Source organism: Temnothorax americanus, unplaced genomic scaffold (genome assembly GCF_048541705.1).
Source record: "Temnothorax americanus isolate GAGA-0224 unplaced genomic scaffold, ASM4854170v1 Scaffold11, whole genome shotgun sequence".
Taxonomy (NCBI): domain Eukaryota; kingdom Metazoa; phylum Arthropoda; class Insecta; order Hymenoptera; family Formicidae; genus Temnothorax; species Temnothorax americanus.
Window position 1 is genome coordinate 4,272,438 of NW_027509242.1, and position 20,059 is coordinate 4,292,496.

The 20,059-nt window shown below is 44.1% G+C and overlaps 1 protein-coding gene across 1 annotated transcript in view; it reads left to right on the top strand.

Moving 5' to 3' along the window:
- Positions 1-20,059, top strand: part of LOC143907065 (uncharacterized) — a 40,394-nt gene that overhangs the window by 2,781 nt on the left and 17,554 nt on the right. The window contains exons 2-6 of the mRNA XM_077423582.1: positions 9,541-9,641; positions 14,114-15,777; positions 16,373-17,497; positions 18,461-18,899; positions 19,342-19,442. Coding sequence (XP_077279708.1) covers positions 9,578-9,641; positions 14,114-15,777; positions 16,373-17,497; positions 18,461-18,899; positions 19,342-19,442 — 3,393 coding nt within the window. The 5' untranslated portion in view covers positions 9,541-9,577. The remainder of the gene's footprint in view (positions 1-9,540; positions 9,642-14,113; positions 15,778-16,372; positions 17,498-18,460; positions 18,900-19,341; positions 19,443-20,059) is intronic.

The following is a 20,059-nucleotide window of genomic DNA, read 5'->3' on the forward strand; positions in this document are numbered from 1 at the left end:
ACGATCGCGAGGGACTGAAAGCCCGGCGGCGTAGCGACAGCTTTAGGTCCTCTATTGATTCGTTTCTACCCTACTGACTCATTTACCACAATTTCGCCCAAACAAACACGAATCTCTCCCCCCCCCCCGCGACGTACGCGGAGCGCATTATTGTACTTCAAATGGCTCTTTTTCCGCGCGGCGGGGCCTCTCCTCGGTCCCTGTGCGCGAGCGGCGCTAATAACGAAGGGACACCAGCGGCGGCGAGTTTTCGTCGGGGCGAAAGTGGAGTAAAGCTTTTCGATGGCGTTACTGCGCAGTAGGACGAGCCTGACCCCCCGAGTCGACGCTAACATGGTGGTTCTCCTCGCTCCGCTCTCGGCCGCCGCCGCCGCCGCCGCCGCCGACGGCTTTTCCGCCGCCTCGGGCCTTCCCAATCGGCATCTCGCGCGCGTTCCAGTCGCGGTCTCTCCCCCGGGCTTATCGATACCGACACCCGCGATTGTAATCGGCAATTATATATACGCGAACCGAGAAATCATTGCAACGCCATTTAGCCACCGCGAAACTGTCTCCGTAACTCGGATATCGGTCGGAACGATACGCCGCGCCGCGCCGCGCCGGCTCGCTCATTGTCCGCGTTAATTAGATCGTTTCCAAGGTAAAAACTTCAACCTGGCCGCGCGCGCGCGCGCGCCAATCGTGAACAATGAGGTAAACATCGTGATCGAGCTGAGCCTGATGATGCTCGAAACCGGTTGGACTAATCTCGCTTCGTCGAATTTTTATAAGGCGAGTCGATAACTCCGGTTATCAAGGAGTTCGGTGAGTCTCTCAACTTCTTCCCGGAAGCGATTCTCCTTAATTATTTGATTAACGCGTAACGCTGTTTCCGCGGCTCGTTTACGTTTCTTTTTTTTTTCTTTTTTTTTTCGTAAATCACTCATTGCGTTACTCCGTCTTATCGTAATTCCTAATCCGCGGGATGTGTTCGACTATACCGCCGAAACTGTAAGCGCGCGAAATCGTTCAAAGTGCGGAGTATCTCGCGCGTCTCCTTCAAGTTACCAATCTTCCGCGACACTTTTCGAAAATAAAATCGATATTCGGCGCTCCCATATTTTTGTATTATATATCTCACCGTGTATCGCGTGACGCGGTTTTTCATCCACTCATAGTTCATCCCAGCTTAGGCCTAGGAATTATAATTCGCGAGTCATAATTGAGCGTTATCTGGACCATTTGGGAGAGACGTACGTGTGCGTCGTCGTAAACCGCTATACGTGGGGCCTAACTACGCTCCGCGCGCGATATATCGTAAAGGGTTGAAAAGCGAATCAGGACGCACGCGACGCGCGCTCGCTCGCTCCGCGAGTCCACGTATAGGGGAGACCGGGGCTCGTTGGCACAAGAGGCAAGTTGGCAATGCGTTCCGTTTATGTATTTATAGCGAAAAAAACAATGGAAAAGTTATCACAAAATATTTCTTATATGACAGGTACTTTTCACAAAGTTTTATTTTAATCAGACAAGTATTACAATAGAAAAAGAGAAAAGTCTGATTCAAGAGGTGACAAGTAAATTTTCTAGCGTTTCAAAATATCGTATTAATGTTCTTCAGCTTTGAGAAGTAAATCAAAGTGACGTATCATTAGTTAAAAGAAAAGTTTCTGTTGGTATACGACATGTTATTTTGACTAACAATAGTAATTTATTGTAATAAAACGACTGAAATATAAAACGTATGTAGGGATGGGGTATGTTGGCTCATATCGAGACACACTTAGCTTGACTTGTTGCCGTGCGCGTGAGACCTGTTTGAGCATGTGATTTACTATCTGCAATGCTGATAGAAGCTAAATATATATTTATATTAATATTTTTATGATGAAGAAAGCTACATCTAAAATAGTTCACAATTATTTTTCTGCAACAACGTTTTGATATTCGATCGTTACAAAATAACTTTAAAAGATACAATCTTTATCAAGAAGTACGTATGTGTTACCCCTTTTGTGTTTCTATTACGTACTTATTCATTAATTTAACGTGGACTTTTGTTGCGTAGCCAACTTACCCTACTATCGGGGAAAGTTGGCCACAATGCAGCATGTTCGTATTTCATTTATTACAAAGAAACTATACGGCATACAGGAGCGTTCCTAGCATGAAAATGTAAAGAAAGGTTCTCTCTATCATATTAGTACTGTTTAATCATGATAATTAGTTGTATAAAAACTCAAATGCCGAAATTGTAAAAACGGTGCCAACGAGCCCCGGTCTCCCCTACTCGTCAACACGTTTTACACGTTATATGCGCGACGTGTGCGAGGGACGGTAAACCAATCTTGCCGGCCGAGCATGGCTTCTCAAAGCCGTCTCGTTGGAAAAAGGAAAGAAAAAAGTAGGTTCCGCACGCCGGCGTCGAATTCAGTTCGAAATTTTTTTCGCTTCCACGACGCGGTCAAATTGTTGCCCCTGCGTTCGAGTCCTTGATATAGCGGCAAGTAACACACTCGCCTCATTTTGAAAAATGAAACAGGGGAAAAAGAGAGGATTTATTGAAATAGGCTTCGATGTGGAGTCTCTAGGCGTTTTATATAATAGCACTTTTCATGATTCTGTAAAAGAAAATATATTTTATGCGCGGCACGGGCAAAAATAATTATGTTAACGCGAAAAAGCGATACGCGCCTCGTATTAAACATCGACGTGACTGTTGAATTTAATTCTATGCCAACTCGATTATATGGCTCCCGCGTCGCGATTTCGCGATACGGAATCAGACGGCTGCGCATTTGGAATTACATTATTCGTATGCCGAATAGAAAAGAAGAAGTATTACAATCATCCCAGCAATTTGTTACAAATAAAATATGAAGCTGCGGAGTTTGGAAGATATGTATAGATACATCAAGATAACGAAATGAATTAATGCGGAATGAGTGTCGGTTATGAAGTTTCGATCTTCCCGCAAAACCCCTCCTCCCAGATAAGTCCGATGGTCGATTTAAAAAAACGTTATATAAATCGTCAATCGTGCGGGAGAAACCGCGCGCGATATCGATTTTGGCGCGCGAGCTTTTCGAAAGCGTTTCGCGTGGCGTTGCGCGAAGATCTAAAGCGCGCGATATACGCGATCCGTGACGTCATACATATCGGAATGACGTGCGGGATTGAAGTGCGAGAGCGAGCGAGCGAGCGAGCTCGCGTTGCCGCGGCCGCCGCGGCGCGATGGGACTCTCTGTTAAGGCGTCGACACGATGGAGAGGCCGGCGGCGATGCCGACGACGTCGACGTCGACGTCGACGTCGCGCCGTTCCAAGTAGGTCAACTGGAATCGTGCGCGCGGCCGAGGCGATGTTTGCGACCGCGAGACCGTTTCGCTGTTAGCGCAGCTAACAGAGACGATTTCGCCTTGGTGCATAGCGCCGCGCCGCCGCCGCGTTTCACCGGTCCGATTTGACGACCCGCGTGTTCTACGAGACATCAGGTTGAGGATCAAACTCTCCGATTACGTAACGCGCGTTCCTGCCTTATACCCTGTTAAATATATTAAAGGATTAAATTTAAATCGTTATCTCTTGAATTAGATAACATTTTGTTATTTTTAATTATCATGTGCGTCGTATAATTTGTTGTTCTAACTACATTTAGTTAAATTAACGACATACTGAGTAGGAGCAGTGGCGATCTATAGGAATGATTAATTGAGTATAATTTGACACTACGAATTTAACGTGTGTGTATCTTTTTGGCCATTAGAACGCGAGCGAAACAAAGGTACAACCGAGAGGCACGCAGAGCCAGTCAAATTAGACCAAAAAAAGGCTTCTGATGGTATGAAAGTGATCCGAACTTTTTTATTTCTTTTTAGGCGTTTAGAAAAGCTTATTTTTGAGTTGTCGTATCATGAGACCCAGAGCTTTTTGAGGGGGGGGGAACTAATTTTTGACGAATCGGAACGAGTCACCGCTCATTTTCTTCGTTTTTTCAAGCCCTACAACTTTCTCGGGAGCGAAAAAGTGCTATCCATTAATCGAAACGAGATAAATGCAAAAATGATACGACAACTCAAAAATAAGCTTTTCTAAACACCCCCAACACGCCTAAAAAGAAATAAAAAAAGTTCGGATCACTTTCATACCAGAATGTCTAATTTGACTGGCCTAGAACGCGAATGAAGTACGAACGAGTCATATATATATTCGAGAATTTGTTTAATCTATTAAAAGCCGAGCGCCAAGTTTGCATCACACAATCGAGATGTTTTTATTCACTGTTAAATATTAAAGGATGGAATCTCTAAGCCAATACCTTGAGTTGGATTATCGATAACATTCTGTTATCTTTAAGTTACCATGTTTGCCGAAATTTATTATTTTAACACAGAATAGTATTATTTTAACTCCGTTGGTTTAGTTAAATTAACGACGTATTAAGTAGGAGTATAAGTAGGAATAGTGGCGACTTGTAAGAATGGTTCAAAATAACTCAAATTAAGTATAACTTGACGCTATACGAATTTAACGGTGTACACTTTTTTGATTATTGGAGCGCAAGCGAAACAAAGGTAATATATAGACGAGAGACACCGCCGGAGAACGCGAATGAAGTACGAACGAGCCATATTCGAGAATATTTTTAATTTGTTAAAATCCCTATCTGCCAAGTTTGCATCGAGATGATTTTATTCACCGTTAAATATTAGAGAATGAAATTTAAACCAATACCTTGGATAACATTTAATTATCTTCAATTAATACCGTTTTTAGAAGTGAATGTGTGTCGAAATTTATTATTTTAACAAAGCAGTATTATTTTAACTCCATTGTTTTAATTTAACGATATATTGAGTAGAAATATATAGGAATGGTTGAAAATTACTCAAATTGAGTATAACTTGATATTGCGAATTTAACAGTGTTGTTTACTATGAGATTTCCTGACTTTTAATAGCGCAACGTTAATTTCATAATTCTACAATGTCCTGTTACTTCTCGAATATATAATATATATTCATCAACGTTGCTCGACGAGCTTGTAGACGTAAATGGTGACTTTTGAATAACAGATGCGGCAATTATTCGTTACGTAGGCGTAATTTGCGGCGCTATTGTCGCCTGCTGTGATTAGTTTTTGTATAAAACGGACACCGTGCGTTTCCTTAACGCACATTATCCCGGACGGAGTAATATTTCTCACCACGTTACTTAGCAACGTCTTTGGCAAGAGACGTTTTCCATTGTTGGGAACAATATGGTGTTGGGTCAAGGTGGCGTCAGATTTGGCGAGCCGTTTTGAGAAATAGCTCGTTTATTTATATATATGGGATAATGACAATTGTCCGATTCGCGATGGATGATTAAGGAGCGCGACGTGCACGCGTATAAATGGACATATATCAACAAGTACGAGCGCTACAACATAGAGCATGCAAGCAGTATTAATTATGCACGCTTGGATTACGTTTACATTGCCATGGAAATACCGTCGATCGATGGCTCGCGGCCGGAGGGGGCGCGGCGCCGAGAGAGCATAGTTAGGAAGAATCGGGAAAACTCCATAAGGAAGGCGCGCAAGAAAGTTATGGCTCTTTCAAACTTCCCTAAATAGGGTTTCAGTTTCGCCGAGATTTATTACGTCCTTCGGGCCGCGCATCTACAAATAGGACTGGACCCGGGTAAAAAGAAAATATGGATTTTCGCAGACTCGGCAAATAAAAGATCGTGGGAGCAATTAGCGTGCTTAAATCGCGGGAATTAATTTATATCAATTTCCTAGCCCTCGTTAGGTAAAAATTGCCAATAATCCGGCCGACGATTCGCGACGAGCTTTCCGACGCTCTTGATTTGAAGGAGATCGTGATGAACGAGAGAAAAGAAGTTGGAGGAGGCTGTACGAATATGGGGAATCATCGAGAATCACTTATCGCGATTAAAACGATATAAAGCGCGTTACTCAATTTAATTCATTTATCGTGGAATTATTGTACGCGTTAATAATAAATTAATCTCGTATTAATATACATATTGCTAGGCGAAATTATACTGTTTATAATGTCTGTGCATATACTATAGAGAATTAGCGCGCATGTGTGTATTATTAAATTTCTGATTAATGATTTATCTCCCGTTACTTTGTGTGCCGATGTTCTCTCAAAACGGCAGCTTAAACACGCCGCGGCACGAAAGAATTAATTGCACTTTGTGTTTTAGTGCCGTAATCGAGAGACGCATGCAATTCGACAACATTGTTATCGTCGGAGATAGCGGACTACGGGCCCGGAATAATCTGCGAAGTGCGAGCCGGTTGATAATTCAACAATATTAAATGTCGTGATAATTTTATCACGGCGGATTATCAATATTTTCTCATCAGTAGCTTCTTTTTCCTCGAATAATAATCGACGAGTCTTCGCGCGCGGTCCGCGTCCGGATCAAGCTTTTTCAAGTTTAATGCAAACTCGACGAGCTTTACTTTGTTAGGTATTCGTCAGAGGCTGAAATGGCATAATCTCGACGGCTTTAATCATCGATGCTATATAAATATGCATTCGGGATTGTAAATATGAAAAATGTATCGCGCGAGCCGGTTGATTATACGATGATAATTATAAATATTTCTATGTTTCTCGCGTGTACTCATTGCTGTTTTAATAATTCAAGAACGTGCCTCGCGATAATCATAGTCGATAATAAACTAATTATAATTTTTTTTATCGAAGAATCTAACTGATGCGAATCCTGATAAAGTGAATCTTGAGAACTTGTCGATGTCATAATGACATTTAATCATGGACATGTTCGATAATTAAAGAATCCACGAATAAGACATTAAATTAATACGGAATACCGCGGGTATTCCGAAAAGAATCGCTATAGCCGTGCAATGGAAACTCGCTTCTCGTTATTGTTTTTCTTCGCGAAACAAAACAAAAACCGTCGGCCGGTATTGGATTTTCCGAATGTAAAAGGAAAGGAGAGGCGGAAAAAAAAGGATAAAAGCCCGCGATACTGCGATACTGGGCGGGCTTTTCCATCATGAAATGTCGCGTTTCTGCGTTCCTCATTCCGCTCAACGGCGAGCGCCGAGGGAGGAGACGAAGAAGTTAGGAAATGGTTGAATTTATCAAATATTCGGATGTTGAGTCAAATTGACGACACGCGATGAAAAATGTTTCGACGACGGATTTCCTATAAGCTCTGAAGTGATTCCGGTGAACTTTAACGTTCTGCAGTGTGGAACATAACACGGATAAAACAAAATTAAAGGAAATTAATAAGAGGATGAAGTTCAACTCATTAATAAAATTTAATGAATTTAGTTGTTATTTGTGTATAACAGTAACTATAATTAAGAGTTGATTATCATGAAATTATATACTCGCCCCTGTACGGAGGATATACACGCGTAATAATTCTCTAGTTAAAATTATAGCAAATTGTAAAGTGCATTAGCTATCTTAGATCTAATTTCATCGTGCGCGCGCGCGCGCGTGTTTAGCTACAACAAAGTAATATTTATAGATCCAAAAGATATCAATAGTAAGCTAGAAGGTATATCGACGCTGCTATCTCTCCATCCTCGCTTCAAGTATTTATTAATCCTCACAACTGCTTTTGCTGAAAACGCCAACTTTTTTCGGCGCCTATAAAAAGTATCGATTTTTATTTATGTACAATATTGTACATACAATGACATTAAGAGCGCAGTACAACATCCCGAAGATATCGTTTGATTATACACAGACGGGACAACAAAGTGACATCCGAGAGAAATCGCTATTCGCGCCATCCTCGCACGCGATATCCTTCGGCAGCCTCGTGCGGCCAAGGACACGTCGGCGCGCGGTCGTCCTTGTCGCGTTACGCCGATCTCCTGTGCACTCGAAATTGACGTCACCGGTGCCACCGGATCGTTTAGTTATTTCCATGCCGTACCTCTGCGGACGGCTCTCGCGGTCCGGCGGCGGCGCACCGGAATTTCCACTTTTTCACCTGTTGAAAATTCCAACCGATTCCGATTCCCATGGGGCTCGGTTGGAGGCGGTGCCCCGCCTTTCGCGCGCGCAGTGTGGCATCCAAGTTCTATTTCTAGGTTCTCCCTGACGACGACGACGACGACGACGACGATAACGACGAGCGTCAGGCCGACGTGGCGAGCCGCGCCGCTTCGCGACGCCGCGTTTCCCGAGTTTCCGGCGCCAGCGTCGATGTGCGTGACGCTCGATATTTTAAGTTCCACGGTGGAACTTCCACCCAGGACAGCGGGGCGCTCTCCCCACGGCCGATCTCTTCTCCTCCCTTTCTATCACCGTTTCCGTTCTGCCTGTTTTTCCTTTCTTCGGCGTTGCTCCATCTCCCACTTAAATGTTATCGCTTAATCCTAGAAGTCCACGTGCGGTCTCTCCGATATAGACCTTCTTATGTTATATCTCTTTCACCCTGCGTCCTCCTTATTTCGCCAGGATTATCGGAGCGAGTGAGACAATATCGTCCGCGGCGCTTGCCATCGTTAAAATTCCTTTTATCGCGACCCTTAAGTAACGCATTCTCGCGTTTTCCTATTTTTCTTCTCAAAAGTTACGCAACGCGATGTCCGAGAGGCTGCTTTAAAAAGTCTTGCGAGGCTTTTAAACTTGTAAAAGTTACACGAAGAGAAGACTTTACGGTAGTAATTATTACTTGGTGAAAAATGCCTAAAGGATATTTTAATAAGATGTTTAATATTTAGTTTATTTCTTTGGATAAGACGGTTGATAACGAACGCGAGAAGAATGTCGTATGGCATTTTTTTTCTTTCCCCTCTTGTCATATCGTATTTTAAGGACAAAATATTTGCACCGAATTTTGTGAGAAGAATTCTATTTTATTCCATTCTATTGTTGTTGCTTGAAAAGATTCTCTTCTGACCGATGCGTTGCCTCGGAGCGGTCGACACCGGCTCGGTCCTCGGCGAAGGCAAACACCTTTCTCCCTGTTCTCTTCTTTCTTCTTTCTTCTCACTTTCTCTCTTTCCCTCCACCTTCTTTCTCCTCGATCCTCGCTGCTCGCCGAATCTCGGCCCTCGCGCTCATGCGAGTATCCGAGAGCTTCCGCGTGACTAGCTGAGCGACCCCGCCTCGCCTCGGGGCCACGATTTCTTTAAGCGATTAAAATGCGAATTTTGCCAAACACACTTGATTCATAATCGCCATCAGGGGTCAGTCGAGATACTCGTATCACTTTGCGCCTCGCGTTCTTATTTACGTGGCTTATTAATGAACGAAATAGGAAAGTATAAATAACATATTGCCTTTGCGTAATCTCCAGAAGCGCAGACGAGAGAAAACATGGTATTAAATGGAGAGAATTGGAGATTTCAAACATACCTTGAGCTAAATTTTTCTTTCTTTTCTCTCCTCGCTTTCCGAAAGTTATGTAAAAGCGCCACTTGTCGGCTCGGTTGTTTTTACTCCACGGTCTTTCGATTGTTTTTACTCGTCGTTATAAACGATATACTTAAGTTTTTCCACGACGTTGTTAACTTACACGGATTTTGTTCTGTTATTTTTTTCAGAACTAAATGATGGTGCTAAGGGATTCAACGGGCAAGCATGAGGGAAAGAACACCCTCTGCCGACGACACCCCGAAAAGGGCCCCACCGGCACCTAGCAGAGGTGAGTCCCCTCAATAAAGATTCTAATGTTCCAATCTAATTTTACAGAGTAATGCAGCAATAAACAACAGCTGATGTATATAGAAATGGGGATAAATGTAATTTATGCGACGACATATTAATGGTTATATTTAAATCGCGAAAAACCTGCTTTCCGCGAGAGCTCTGACTCGCTCGTCATCAGCTTAAGAATCGCGCCGAGTCAACAACAGATAATGATGAGTTCTTTCGTATACGCGGAGTGTCATATCTCTCCACCGCCTCGTATGTCATCGATGCAAGTTGCCGTTACCGGAGTTTCTGTAGATTTTCTTCTTGAATATTCCTAGAGGCTGGGCCCGATCGCGAGGATCTTTAACTCGCGCCGCGAGTTAAATTAATACATATATACACAATAGACACAGCGAAGCCTTGCGCGTTTACCCTTTTGTTAATTATCGATCGGGGAAAACTTAGTTTGCATAAGATTCGCAATGCAACCGCCGACCCCCATGCACACGGTTATAAACGCGAACACGACTGCTGGATTACGATGGCGTATTAACGCGCAACGATTGTATTCAAGGCTCCGACGAGGCAGCTATGATACTTTATACGTTTACATTTGTATCTGCGAGGCAGACGTATCTATGTCCGAGAGAACTAGTCCTCCTCTTCTGCGAAGTTTCAGAGATGAATGAATGACGTTCAATTATATCAAAGTTGTGCGCGAAATAACGTAGATCCGTGGGCGTTTTTTAAACAAATTTCATTTAAAAGAAAACCAAACAAGTATACACGGGCAAATTACAAACCATATACGAACTTGCGACACCAAACGATTTTCTTTTTTATCGCAGTACGCGTATTCGCCGAGTCACGCTATATTCTCGAGTCCGCGCGCTTTGGAATTGCAGAGCTCGACTTGTTCGTCCTTTACAAGCCACAGAAACTTGTTTCCCTAATCAAAACGATGTAAGGTACGCTAAAACCCGTTAATTTCAGCCTCATTATCCTCATTATTACCTAATCACCTTCGACGCGGCATAAGTAAACGGCGCGGCCGTGGGGCGGTCGTCGCGTGCGTGTACGTAACACGGACGTATTGTATATCGGGCGCGTATATCCTCGATACGTCGCGCGACTGCGTGCGCCGCGCTCGTCGGTCGTTGTTGCGCAACGCGCTGCCGCGGTGTCCGTCACATCCAACGGATCCGCGGCCGGTTATGTATACAAAACACACGCGGGATTTTGAAAGTAGTCGCGCTGGTCGTGATCGTAATCGCCGCAAGTAGTTGGCGGCTGCGGCGTCGACGCCGCGGCTAACCGATATACAATAATTATCGGACTTGCTCGCGCGCGCGCGTCGTCGCGCCGGCGAATTCTGCCTGATAAACGCCTCGAGCGATATAGCCGCACCGACCCGCTCCGATCCTCTCGATTAAGATACGCAGAATCCGGTGAAACGCCGTCCGGAGCGAGTCCCGACTCCACGGAGCGAGTGCGATTTGTGAGGCCCAACCTCCAGATACGAACTGTTATTTCAAAAATTTCTTATGAATCGAGGACGTTACGTTGCTTCCGCGTTCGAATTCTTTCGGCTTTTCTCAAGATCTCTTTCCGGATTACTTATCGTTGGAATATCACCCCTATCCGAAAACTATAGGAATCGTCCCTATATCGGGGGGAAATGTCGCCTCTAAGGAGGGAAATATTTTCCACGGAATTTTTCCAAGGGCAGCATTTTCCCCGGAGGGGAAAAAAATTCCGCGGAAAATTTTCTTGGAATTATTTCTGGAAATTACTCCCTGAAATTATTCCCGGATGAAGAAAATTTCTCGGGAAATTATGTCTGATGTAATTTTCCGAGGAAAGTACTCTACGAGAAGATGGAGAAATTTTTATACCGACGGGAATGCAAATAAAGAGAGAAACGAGAAAAGAGACACATTCTTTAACTGGATACGTGAGGAATAATTTATTGATAAAAAGTATTTGCTTTTTTTATACTTATTATCATATATACGTTTCTGCATTGGTTTTTGTTAGCTCTTTCGTTATTGAGGCTAATGGTATAATTACAGATCCCTCCTCTCTGTCTCTGCTTAATATTAAGTGAATAACTTATGTTATTACTTTGCGAATTACCCGCACATGTATGTGAAGCAACGGCGAAAATTAATTATTCACTTTAGAGATTAAAAATACGATGGAGAGATAAACCGCTCTGAGATAATCATGTTACTTTCCCTAGAAAATTAAAAGAGGTAAATATTGTTCGTTATTGAAAATGTAACTCTTTTTTTTACGCGGCGATTTTGCGGCATTACATCGAACGGCTCCCGCGAAGATTTCCGGAATTCCCTGGAATTGCACATTCCTGACGGACTCGGCTCTTTCGCAATTCTAACGATGCATGTTAAAGTCCCAACGGGTCTGTATACTTCGCGTCGCGCAGAACCGTATAAAACGCGAAAGGGAGGGGAAAGCTCAGAAGAGAGACGGACGAGAAATAAATCGATATCGCGCGAAATGGGGGTGGCGGTATATATATCGGCATCGTTAATAGTCCGCGATAGGCAAACCATTAATTACCATTGTTGTCAACGCCTTTCGCAAAACGAACCGGATGGTCGAAGGGATTGTCGCGGGTATTGCTAAGCCGGCCGGTTTTTACCACCTCGGGGCTGTTGTCAGGGGCTGCGGTGTATGTCTGCGCGTGTACGCACACACACACACACACACACACACACACACACACACACACACACACAGGCGTGTATGTGTGTATGTGTGTGATATACATGTACATCCGTCTGTCTCTCTCTCTCGCCCTTTCGGAGCGCACGCTACTCGTACAACCGTAACCCCTTTCGACGTGGCAGAGGGACGGTTATCGATTCTCGCAGCCTCCCTTCTCCCCGACTTCCGGATAAAAAAGTGTCGGCAGAGACATAACCGAGGAGAGCCTCTTTTTCTCTTTCTGATTTTCTTGCGGTGAATAATATCTATTAATATCTCTATTTCTGATATTTTTAATTTTTTTTCTAAACAAATATATTTTTTTCGAACTGTCTGAAGGATTCAATGCAAAGAATTGAAATGTAATCCGTGATTTTTGTAGAATTTATTCTAAACTTGCGAGTTGTTGACTTATTGTTGAATTAAATCCTTCTTGTGTGATTTGTTATTTAAGTCATTGCAAAAATGCAATGACAAAACAGACGATTCCGAGTCTCGACATCGAACTCGCGAAACTCATGTTCGACCGTTAGACGCCGTGCCGTCGTAAGCGGTGAGATCCCGACGAGAGAGAGAGAGAGAGAGAGAGAGAGAGAGAGAGAGAGAGAGAGAGAGAGAGGGAGAGAGAGAGAGAGAGAGAGAGAGACGGGCAGAGGCGCCGTATGTGCAAACCGGGCTCGTGCGACGACCGGGTCCCCGGTGAAGGGGACCGGCCGCCTAGTAGTGTGTCACATTGTTTTGAGCTTTTCGACTCACGAGACTCCTAGAGATATCATTGCCACCTTTGACTAGAGAGGATACGGCTATAGAGGCGTTCAGGCATAATCCCACGGATGGTAGCTTCGCACCACCGGCCGCTCGACCGAGTGCGTGAACCAAATGTCCGAACCTGCGGTTCCTCTCGTACTGAGCAGGATTACTATCGCAATGACTTATATTTTCGCAATGACTGACACTGATTAATTATATTTTCTAACTTTTATGAAAAGTAATAAAATATTCTGGTATATTAGGCAACATCAATGACATTATGAAACAACTAAAAACAGAGATTTTAATATTTATTCATTTCTGAAAACAGAACGTAAAGAGCTAAGATGTATGCTGTTCATTTATTATTATTTACAGTTATATTGTAGTAATAATCTTCGATTTTATTAACGTTGCTTAACGCTGGTCCATAGTTTATCTCACTTTCTATCATTTTTTTATTCGCAAAAGAAAACTGCATCGACAAGATAAATTCAGGTTAATTACATTTTTATGTCTACATTGGCGCGATTACAAAGGAAATGGAGAGTTAATAATTAAGAGTCAGTTAACCATCGAGTTTTATCGAGACGCGAGCAGAGCGGGAAATCAGTTGAGGTAATTGTAAGATTAATATTGAGCAGCGCCGGGGTGAACGGGAGGTTTTCACGATGAGATTACGTGAAACTTTGCCAGCCTTTGATAAATAAACAGCCGTCGTATTTCGCTTGTTTCTCAATGGCAACGATTTATCGTCCCGTGTGCCCCGCCCGCTTTTAAACAATTATCTTCGCGGTCCAAAAATAAATTACGCGATATCCGTCGAGGAGGGCTGAGAGCTTTAAACTTAACGCTTAACACTTCCCCGATGCCCGAAGCATTTCTCAACGATCGAAAATGCGGGACACCGACGCGACGGGACAATATTTCGCGATGGTTTCGCGTTCGGAAGGAGGCGTCGCGTAAACGGCGACGAATTACAAAGAGAATCATCTCTTTTAGAGGCGGCTTCGGCGGACGTAGCTGGTAGCGAGACACCGAGCGACGATACGGCCGAGGGTTATCACACAGCGAAGTTGTCCGGCATCCCTACGGCATCCGGCTCGGCGTCGCCGTCCGATAGAATGGTAGCGTCGACGCAGAGCTTGGAGGATCTGGGCGTCGACCATCCCGCCAACGCGGCTGGGAGCAACGCCGACCGTCAGCAGCATCAACAACAACAGCAGCTGCAGGAACGCTACGGTCACGCCTACAGATCGTCGACGCAGACCGCCCAGGATAAGCGGTCGCGGCTGAGCAACGTGATCAACAACCTGCGCAAGAAGGTGCCGGATGGAGTTGCCGCCAGCGGAAACTCGGACTCGCCGAGGAAGGAAGAGGACGAGCGGAATAGCGTCGAGAGAAATCTGGAGACTCTAGAGAAGTACGTGATGACGGTGCTGAACGGCGTGATCAAGGACAACGAGGAGGAGGACAAGAACGCGGAGAAGACGAAGGAGCTGGAGAGGCAGAGGAAAGATGCTGACGAGGAGGAGGAAGAGGAGGAAGAAGAGGAGGAGGAGGAGGAGGAGGAGGAGGAGGAGGAAGATCCGACCGGTACTCCGGTTAAATCCGAGCCTTCGAGCGAGGGTGATATCGAAGCGGCCGTTGTGCCGCGATTAGAGGACTCCTTGACGGTGGAAAATACCGAAGACGCCGAATCCTCTGAGACCACAGACTGCTCGAATATAAAGAAAACGGCGGAGGAGAGTCTGCCGGATTCGGAGGTCAGAATTAGTCAAGATACAAAGCAATCTCCTTCGAGGATGGAGGAGGAACGCCTTGACGTTGAGGAGAAAGAATCATTCGAAGATGATCGAGGTGTTTCGAGAGAAAACAAGGAAAATCGAACACTGAGCACGATCATAATGGACAGGTTGAGCGAGCATCAGGTAGAGGAGAGGGCGAACGTCGACGACGGCAGAGGAAACCGAACGCGTGATGAACAACACGCGGTCTCGGAAAACGCCGAGACGCGAGCAATCTGCGGTGAACTGCTGAACGATCTGTTGAGCGGCGTTTATCGCACGATTGACGATCACGAGAAGCAAACGGCCGAGGACTGCGAGAAGTCGAAGAGGACCGACGCGACCGAGTCGAGGGTGAAAGAGACCAAAGACTCGAGCATCAACGCTCAGAAGTTGCCCGTGACGGGCCTGCATTGCAGTCTACCCTTGGACAAGGTCGCGTCCGTGCTTCAAAACTGTCAGACGAGTGAATCGTTGACCTTGCGACTTTCTTCGGGATCGTCTTCGTCGAGTCCCCCGTCGGCGCAGAAGTTGAAACCGTCGTCTAGCACCACCCCACCGGTCAGACTCCTCTGTCTTTACTGCGACAGGAAGTTCCTGTCCATGTCCCTGCGGCAACGACACACGGAGCGAGCGCATCAGCTCGGGGGTGGCAGGAGATCGGAGAGGAACCTCCGAAAACCCTCCCAGAACTGCCAGTACTGCTCCGAGAAGTGTGCCGACACCCTGGATGCGCTGTTCCAACACATGGTCGGTAGCCACGGGGATAAGTACCACGCGTGCGTTCAGTGTTCGACGAGGTATCCCACCCGGGAGGCTCTGGCGGGACACATGAGCGAGACGCACGGGGGAAACGTCGAGAGGATCGCCCAAGCTCAGGTAAATGTTGCGGAAAATCGATGAGCAATGTGAATGCTATTTCACGTGTCTTAGAATAGAATGTAGAATTTTTATGCTTTGTTCGATATTTACTGGACGTAAAAATTAGTAAATCTGTGAAATTTATTTGTCTTTCACTCTTTTTATTCCATTCGCTTATTTATTAAATATCTATTACTGACATATATATATATATATATATATATATATATATATTATATCGAGTATATGTATTTTTAAGTATCTTTTAAAAATTATTTTAAATTTTTCTTCTAATTTTATAGTTATACTAATATATTTATAATCAAGATATTTTTTTTTAGTTTTTTAATATATTTATATCTTTAAATTATTTTTTTTTTAATAATTTTAAAATTTTGTAGGGAAAATGTTATTTCACTATAACAGAAACGAGAAATAAAAACAAAAACATCCCAAGGTAACTGGGTAATAAGTCGAAGCATTACGTTTCTTGAAGGACAGAGAAATCCAAAATAATAGGAAGAATACTCACTTTTGTTTCGAATTCGACTCGAAAAGTTTCTATGTTGAAAACACTGTGAACTGTTAGACAAGCACATCTTTCTTCTTCCAGCCGGAAAAGATCAAAGAAGGCTCGCCCCCCTGCAAAGAATTTTGTGGTCAAAATCTACGTGAAAAGGTGAGCATGTCAGTTCGAGAGAGAAAGTCCGAAGAAAAGGAATCGGAGGATCCAGATGACAGTCGGCCGTTGGACGGTAGCCGGACGAAACTCATCGCGGCGCGGGAGCCCCTCGATAATCCGGCCAGTCCCGAATTTGACAGTTCCTTCTACACCAATGTGAGCTGCAACATCCGCGAGAACCTGCTGCACCATCTGGACGGCAAGCTGCAGCCGATGAGCGGCACGTCGTCGTCGACGTGCACGCCACAGATCGCTACCTCAAGCTCGACGGCGGTGGCAACGACGACGGAATCAAAATCACCGCTGCAACAACCGCAACAGTCGTACTACGAGCACAGCGTCAATCAGATCCAATTTCCCATCGACATCTCACTGACCGCGGCCACGCCGGTTTACAGCAAGGACTACTCGGCCAGCGAGGAGTACGAAAACTCGAGCGAGTACGCCCGGAAGGCTGGTAAAACGAGCAGCGGCTCGCGACCGCGCCGTGTCTCCTTCGAGAAGTACAATTTTCCGCGCAAGTACGACGGCAGGAAACAGTGGACCTGCTCGATCAAGGACCTTAGCAAGTTCGACATTTCCACGCAGCTGTCACTTCGGAAGAAGCAGCAGCTGATTAAGGAGCGCCTCACCATCAGCAGACTGCATCAGATCCCGCTGCTACCTTACGAGACCACTGAAGTGTCTCTTCGCGATCAGAAGCAGACCGAGTCTGTCGTGGAAACGGCAGCGAGCAGTCAGGATAGCGTTGATGCTGTCTGCGTGGTCGACGCAAGTGCCGCGACTCTCAATGTCGTCCGCTGCGATGTTGGCGAACCGCTCCCGAGCGAGATTAAGGAGGAGACGATCGAATTGTCCGCGACCTCAACGTCGTCGTCATTGAGTCCGACGATTATCACGGAATTCACTATTGAATTCGCAGACTTTATGAGACTGAGAAAGCGCGAGGAAGGCGACAACGAAGCGGCCAATGCTCAGGAAATCACTTATGCTGAGCTGAGCGGCGAGTGGTCGCGAACGCGGATTTACATCTGCGGCGCTTGCGGTTCCAAACACGTGAGTATATATTTATACACATATATTTCTTCTTCATAATGTATAATATATTCGTTAAAAACAAAAATTGGATAAGAAATATCATGAAAAAAATACCAGTTAAATTTCGATAATTGTAATAATTTAAATCTTAGCTTTTATTTTCGGCAAATGCAAGTGTTACTTCTCTATCTCTTATTTCCTCAGCGTTTTATTATTTTTTGCAATAATTAAAACGTCAGCCGATGTGATCGCGGTCATTTTGACGTATTATCAACTTTGTTATTACTTTATAAAACTGTCAGCCATTCTTTTATAAAGCGTTTTGTGTGATAAATATAAAATTTCTGTTTTAACATTGTAGGGCGTGTAAGCAGAACGTTTAATCATTCAATTTTGATATTCCAAATTTCTTAATCCAAGATATTATTTAAGGAAATAACAAATGCCGGATATATAGCGACTACAAGAGATTAAAAACCCATAAATTATAAAAGATACGCAAGTTTTGAGTGGTATATGATTTTGAGATTATTTTAGTTTTTACTGTGTTGCAAATGGTGCATTTTAATTGGTGCGAGCGCGGTCTAGATAATTTATCAAGCAACGTACTTGATCTTTGACATTTGTGCGATACATACGAGTGGTAAGCATTCGCAGCGAGCTTTCCAAATCACCGACTCATTCGTGACTTTGTCTCTACTGTAGTCTATTCACTTATCTATATATAAAACGAAATGCATGATTTATCTAATAAATCTAACTGAATCAGAATAAAACTCGTTCTTTTTAGCAATATAAAAATAACTTATTTATCTTCTTTGCATTATCTCTCGAGGAAAAAATCGAATAAAGGAAACCGTATAATATTTTGCTGTGCCGCGTTAATCCAGTTTACAAGAATTAAAACGCGGTGTATTTGAAATCGATCGAGAGACGAAACGAAACGGAAATGCGACCTGAACCGTCGATGTTTCTGTGCAGGTGACGCTGAAGGAGATGGAGGATCATAAGGCTTCCACGCATCCGCGCGTTCTGTGCTCGCACTTCGACCTGGTTGGCGATCAACGCGAGCACTATAAGCATCTTTATTTGCCGGGACGAGACGCGCCCACCGACGCGGCACGCGACGCTTCCCTCACGGAGATGGTGTGCACCAAGTGCGCCAAGGGCTGCCCGAACTTGGGCGAGCTGCATCGCCACATGCTGGAGTGCGGTGGCGATCAGGCCTGGTTGCTCGGCCTCACCGGTAGCGGCAAGAAGAAGTGTAAATGGCGGCCGTTCGGTAGTCGCAGCCGTCGACGGCGTCAGCGCGGCCCAAAGAGAAACATACAGAACTCGCAGACACAGCCACGGGTTATCCATGTGGAGCGATTCAAGGAGAAGCAGACATCAACCGGTCCTAGAGTCCGGCCAAGCGACCGTAAGAACGAAATTTGCTTTTAATATGATGAAGTTTCGCGTGGAGGCACTCTAACTTTCCATGTCAGCTTCTTATCTCACGTACTTTGTGTAACAGGTTCACGAATAAACAAATAAGATACAGGAAACGGATCAAAGATACAAGAAGACGTAGATTAAAAAGATGATACGCTTTTTACGGCGTAGATTATTTTCTGATAAAATATATTACCTTTTTACATAATATTACATAAGTCGCAAATTAAAAAGTATCGATAAAAGGTGTCTGAAGTGTGATGCATGTGATCTTTGCTTACGATTTTCAAATCTCATTGCCTAGAAGAGGAACTTAAATGAACTTATTCACCAAGAGATTCACCAAGTTTTAATTATCTTAGATATTAAGATGGAATTTACAAGTCCTTGCAGTATCTTCACGATCGATCGCTCGAATTTGTTCTCAGGCGAAAGCATCCAGAAAATGCTAGCCAATCTGCCACCTAAAAGAGCCACAAGGAAGGTTCTGCAGGACAGCATGATGCGATCGCAGGGCCGACTTCGTAACGTAAGTAATTTAATAGCGCGGAACAATGACTGCCTTTGCCTCAATAACACACTCGATCAAAATTGGGTCGATATTAGAACCATAAAGGGTGATTATAATAGCCGACTGATTTAATTAGAACGTCGACAGTGTAATATCTATCTCATTAATATCTTATTGGACTTTTTATAGAGATTTTATGGTAATTCAGTTTGATATTATCCTTCTGAACCATTCCGATGAAAATCATACATGTCGTAATACTAAAATTAAAATTGCTCAATGAAAAGCTACTTAGAACGTCTTCCTCAATCTGTCGTCTCGATCGTCAATAATTACTTCCAATTACATTTAAATTCTCATTATCCGAGAAAGTCACTCAATTCTTTATAATTCCCTACGGGCAGAAAAATCGGTGTAAACGGTAAATGATAAACGAGACCGATTGAAATCGTAGATATGGTTTGACATAATTTTGCGTATTATCAAGATAAATTACGTGAATAACGAAATGTCGTATAGTCGGTCAATGCTTGGACGGCGCGAATATGCTAAATAATTGAGGGAGAAAATCATGAAAAACTCGAGACTCGTCGAAATAATGATAGAGCGTTATTGCCTTGCGCGCCTCGTCGCAC